Raw genomic sequence first — 6000 nt, 5'->3', positions numbered from 1 at the left:
CCCATGGAAGAAACACAGGCTGTGGCATGTGAACAGGCAAAGGTAGAAAAATACTGTGGTCATAGAGAAGGCAGACAGAGAAATGTTGGTACCTCAAGTCAGATGGTGGAAAGAGAAGGAGGAAGAAGACTTGCCCAAACACAGAGGCAAGAAAAAGGCCCAAGGAAAGGACAAAGGAGGTGGCAGAGAAAGAAAAACATTGGAAAGGAGACATGCCAGAAGGGTGGTCAGGGAACACACACAGAAAAGACTGGCAACCCATGAGAACTAACATGAAAAAAATGGTTTAAAATTTTACTCGTCTGCTTCACTTATTTACACCTTGTTACATAGGCAACCCAAAGTCATCCAGTTGATCACACATACTCCAAAGCGTAACGTTTCTGCCTGTGGTAGGTTAACACCAAAAACCATCTGCCTAACTATGTAGATGACTCTGGTTCATTGAACTATCATTAGATGGAAATTAATGTAAGGGTTGGAAAAATGAAATAAAGTATACGTACGGCAAATAAATTCTTCATCTCCAATGACAGACATTTGACTGATTTACGAATGGATTGCTTCCTTACACAAAATAAAAAGCAGACAGTTTGCCTCCAACATCTTTATTTTCCCCTGCCCCAATACACGCTAAAAAAGGAAAGAAAATCCATCTCCATTTAAAAAAAAGTTTTAAAAAAATCTTTAAATCCCAACTGGAATCTTCCACTAGGACCAGTGCATTCTTCTCTGACCTCCCCTAACTCCCCTCCCTCAACCCCAAAACAAAGAAAAAAAATGCACTGAAAGGAGACAGTCGGAGCCACTGCAGGCACAGCAAGTGTCTTCTGCTTAGCAAAACCTGTGAAGAGAAAATTCACAGCAAAGCAACATCACAACAGCAAAGAAGCACAGATGCACTGAATGCAGGCCTTCCCCAACAGCATGCCAAGCTTGCACTTCCCGTGGCAAAACATTGTGTGCCCTCAAGCATACAGTAAACCAGTCCCCAAGAGGGGCACAGGAGAGGAAGGAAGATGGGAGCAATAGCCAGCAACAGTCACAATGATGGGAAAACAAACGCAAGGAGAGACTGCCTGTAGGAATGGCTTCCAGAAAGAAGCAGTAGAGTCCCAAAAGCCTATGAGAAAGTGAGGCACATTGAATAAATAAATGCCCATTGACAAGGGCAACACTGGGAAGAATTAGAACAGGAAGCAGAGACAGAAGCTACCAAAACATAAACACAGAGGCAGTGAGTGGCCAGGTGGTGCTAGGCAATACAGGAGTGGGAAGGAAACCCACCTTTAGTCCAACACAGGAAACTCAAGGTGTTGAACTTTAGGGAATGAAGTATCAGCGCATAGGTAAAGAAACATGGAGAAACTGCAGAGGAAAGGCTGGGTTGAAGTGGATAAGGGCAACAGCAGTGAAGGGACATAGAATGCAGCAGGGGCAAGCACTAAGCATATGAAGGAGGAAAGGAAAACAAGACATTGCCAATTTATCCTTACACAGGAACCATTTTCACCACAAGACAGACATCAAGTACAAGAGAGAATTGTCCAGAAAGCAGCATCCAACATCTTACCAGCATATATTATGGCTGTGCAAGTTTACACTTTCCAATGGAAAAGGAGGACCTTGGAGAGGGAAAGGGAGAGGGGCTGTAGGAGACCGTCTAAAAGGAAGGTGGTAGGGCAGACAGAAGAAAGAAGGGATTTGGCACGAAGAAGAAAGCAGAAGAGTGGCAGTCAAGAGAAGGGGGAAGAGTAGGGTTGAGCATAAGGGAAAAGGGTTTGGGTGAAAAAACTAGGCATAGAAGGCCAATCATGGCGAGAAAGCAAATGGTCAAGAGATGAGTAGTAAGAGAATGAAGCAGAAAGAAGCTAAATTAATGAACTTGTGTTGAAGTGGTTCTCAAAGTAGACAAGCAAGTTAAGCAGAGGATAGACTCAGAAGAGGGAATTTACAAGTACATGAGAGAAGAGATGGGCAGAGGAAGAAAACTGGCAGGAGACAGCAGTGGTCTGGCAAAAGGAGCACCCTGGGATTTCCCCCATAACTTCTGAATACAGTTTTTTTTGTCTTTTTTCTTTTTTTTTTTTTAAATATTTCTTTCCAAGTCTTCTTTTTTTCTTATTTTTCTTTTTTGTTTTTTTTTTGTTTTTTTTTTCTCTTTTTTTTTCCACGTCTTCCTAACTTAATTTTAGTAAGGGGAATACCATGATGTAGTTCTAGCACGGCCCCTAAAAGAAAAGAAGCAGAATAGAAGGTAAGTGAATTGAAGACAAATTCTTGATTTACAACCCTACCTTCCAAGGATCTTGTACTTCCCTCAACTCCAACCCATCAAAAGCTGCAGCCCCACCACAGCCTACTCAAACTAATCCACTGTAGAAGCGCCATCCCGCTCCACACCACAAGTTACAGACACGGCTTATGTTATGGATAGATCCACTTGAGACTTTAGGTGGCTTTAATTCCACTGCCACACAACTCTCCCCAGAGTATGCCTCACAGCATAAGGTACACTTCTGCTACTAGGCAATGGTTTTATCAAGTTACAGTATTCCCAGAGAAAAGCCAACGACAGACAAAAATTCATCCCTTGAGCTGGTTTTCCAACCACAAGGACAATCCGTGCCGTGTCCCACCCTCGGCTCAACAGGTGTTGCTCTGCTTTAATACTGCACCAAATCACCACTGTAGTAGTTTCAGAGCGCCGATCCTTATCTGTGACTTATTGTGACCCTGCACGGGTCCGCCAAACCTTAATATGCTTGAAGAATAGGAAGCAAAATGAGGAACGCAAGAATAAGTGCAGGGAGAGAATAATGCCATTTGGGCAAAGGAAAGTACTATGAGGAAGAGATTTAATCTTCAAACATCAGAAAAGAACACCCCCCCCCCAATCATCTCCCCCACCATCATCACAGGATACCAATACTAAAGAGCTGAGCTACCTAAACCTGCAAAAATATATAGGGCTGTCACAATAACCTGCCATCCTACAAGCCACAGAGGCACCAGGTTAACATTGCCTCCCAACAAATGTTGCGCCAACTGACCACTGAATTGATTATCGTTCGTCATGTCCCACTTATGATACAAAAGAGGGGAGTCGGCTATTCAAACCTGTTGCCTCACTCTTGGGTATTCTCCGCCTCTGCTCATTCACAACAGCGTTCCTTCATGCAGGCACTGAGCAGGTCCCCAACACGATAACTGCAAGTCTACCCAACATTCAGCTTCTAAATAAAGCACACAGCTAATCAGAGTACACCTTTCTCTACAACCTTTACTCACTATTACACCCTATCTCCACAGCCCCAGTCAGCACAGCCTCTCTGTGCAGCATCTGGATAAGTCAGCCATTCAACTGGCACCCTGAGCCACCAGGGCTCAGGCTTCACCTTGTCCCATAAAATATTTGACCCCATTGCTCACAAAGTCTCTCAGTGGCCAACTGTAACCTTCACCCCTTGTCTATTAAGTACTGCTCAGTACCAACACTATGCACCATCACTATCCCTTAACATTGCTCAGCAAGTGGAAAAGAAGTTTGGCCCGCTGGGCCAAGGAGACCATCTAGTCAGACCTGTAGACTCTCCCTCTCGGCCTCGGTGTGAAGGCACTGTAGAAGCGGGAGCGGGAACTGTAGGAGGCCGCCCTGGCTCGGTACCGTGCTCGCGGGAATCCCCGGTCTGTGCTGCTGATTCCTGGACGGTTTGTCCTCTTATGCACAACCTACAATAATAAAACAATTAAAATTACCATACTAAGAAAAGTCAAATATGCAAATCAGACAAACCAAAAGTGAAAGCATGAACAAAGGTTACAAAAAAATGGCAATGACAGGTGTACATGGAAAACGTGCAATAAAATGAACTATATATTGGGACAAGAAACTGTGCCAGTAACATAGTATTTGCAGCTTGACCTCAGTTACATACTGACCTGTTGTACAATCTCCTGCCATGGAGGTGATATCACTATTTGTGGTGCAGCTGAGGGTAGCGCTTGCCCACTGATGCCACAAAGCATAATTGCAATCAGACTAGGATTGCTCACAGGTGAACCATTTCAAGTAAGCCTCTCTCCAGCACAAAAGGAGCAGCAACATCGCCCCACAACACTGCCTCATGAAACACTATTCTATGATCAGCTGACTGGGCCCGGGAAGTCACGTAGCAATAAGCAGTGCTCCGCTTTATTTCTGAACCTCACAGCACCATTTCTATCGTCCGTGCGCGTTGTGCGCACTGGTGCAGCAGTGGGCTGGAGGACCACCAAGAGCTCAGTTATTCGACCACAGTAAGTGGGGGCAATCTGCCTATTCAAAATGGATGCCCACTTCATTGGCATTTAGGAGCCTCCAGGGGTATCCATGGCAATGAGACACCCGATTGGCCACTGGCATCTACAACAGGCCAATGGGAAGCCAGCCCTCGATTCAAAAGCCCAAACTAAAAAGCCCCATCTGGGCGGCCCCCCTCTCCCCAAGCTTTGTGCTCCTTCAAACCATGCGGTTGCCGCTTGTTACACCCAGCTCCCGAATGAACTTGGCTCCTGTACCTCTTCACACCCTTTTGAATTGTGTGAGTGATGGCTGAACCTTTCTACCACCTCCTCTTCCTCCAACACCTGAACCTTTAACTATTGTCCAAGACCGTGTGAACGGACACCATATCCTCTTTGTCAGAAGAATAAATATCTGCCCTGTAGCATGGTATAGGCCTCCACTGCTCCCCCACCCCCTTTGTGTCCTGCAGAGTCGGAGCTGGGCTCAGGGCCAGCAGCCTCTTCTCCAGTGTCTTCACCACCGGTTTGGCCTAAGCTTCCCGCCTGGTAGGAAGAGCCACTCTGGTCGCCGCTGCGGCCCCCTGGGCCGCGTCAGCCCCTTTAGCCTTGGAGAGGGCGGCCGCCACCAGCTCAATCATCGAGGATGCTGTAGTCTGGGCCACCTGGGCCTTCAAGGGTAGGTCGGCTACATACCATGTGCCTTGGCCTGCTCCCCTGGGTTAGACGTCTTCCTTTTAGAGGAGGAGCTGGAGCAGTGGATTGAGAAGGAGGCCGATTAGCGCGCCCTGCTCATTGAGACCCGCTTGCGCTGCAACCCCAATGGACAGACTCAGTGCTTGGCCTTGTCTTGGACCCACACAGATGGGGCGACCTAAAAGGACTTAGAGACCCGCTCCTCGAACCGGCCAGTCCTGGGTGAGGCATGCCCCTGCTTGCCGCACAAAGTAAAGGCTTTGGCATTGAGCCACGCCACCAATCTACTGTGTCAATCCTTGATGGTGCGTTTGGTGAATCCATGGCAAATCTCGCAATCCGCTCCTTTGTGATCCGGATGAAGACAGAGGCACCAAGTTTTTGTCCTCCGTAAACACGTTCCTTAGTCTGCAGCTGGAGCAGAGCTTGAAGGACGAACCTCCGTTCTCCTCCGACATGCAGTGCAGGCCTGATGGCCTTCTGGAATCTTTGATGAAAACTCGACTATTCTTGCCTGTGAGGGGCCACAAAAGACGCTGACAAACGAATCCCTGCTTGCCGGTCTAAAGCACGAAGAGCACACAGGCTCGATTTGATATATTTTATTTCTATCGCGCTCGTACGCAAGTGTTTCAGAGCGCGACAAGGGAGGGGAACAGGGGAGAACAAAACAGTGATCTTACTAGGCCCAGTGACATTGAGAACACGCAAGTGCATGGGAGAGGGGGAGGGGAAAAGTACATGGAAGGTGGGAGAAGTGGAAAGTGTGAAGCAGAGAAACAGATAATAAATAAATAATAAAAGCAACAGTAGTGCAGTCAGCAATTTGCAAGTGCTAGGTTTAAGGCAGCAGACAGGGTAGGTCTAATAAGTGCAGGAAGAAAAAGGGGGGGCTGTATGGGTACAGATACAGACCCCAGTGTAAGGGTAAGGAGGCAGTGCGGCAGGGTGAGCAGGTACCTGGGCCCGGAGGACAGAGGGTGGCCCGGTGCACGGTGCCAAGAGATAACAGATCAGCAG

General features: G+C 47.3%; 1 protein-coding gene across 1 annotated transcript in view; it reads right to left on the bottom strand.

Moving 5' to 3' along the window:
- Nucleotides 1-592: 592 nt before the first annotated feature.
- PABPN1 (poly(A) binding protein nuclear 1) overlaps nt 593-6000 on the bottom strand; it is a 72010-nt gene continuing 66602 nt past the window's right edge. Inside the window, exons 6-7 of the mRNA XM_069634023.1 lie at nt 3584-3732; nt 593-2231 (exon numbers count right to left, since the gene is read on the bottom strand). Of these exons, the coding sequence (XP_069490124.1) occupies nt 2192-2231; nt 3584-3732 (189 nt within the window). The 3' untranslated portion in view covers nt 593-2191. The remainder of the gene's footprint in view (nt 2232-3583; nt 3733-6000) is intronic.

This window comes from Ambystoma mexicanum, chromosome 13 (assembly GCF_040938575.1).
Source record: "Ambystoma mexicanum isolate Mex_15411 chromosome 13, UKY_AmexF1_1, whole genome shotgun sequence".
NCBI classification, from domain to species: domain Eukaryota; kingdom Metazoa; phylum Chordata; class Amphibia; order Caudata; family Ambystomatidae; genus Ambystoma; species Ambystoma mexicanum.
This window is presented reverse-complemented; position numbering and strand designations above follow the sequence as displayed.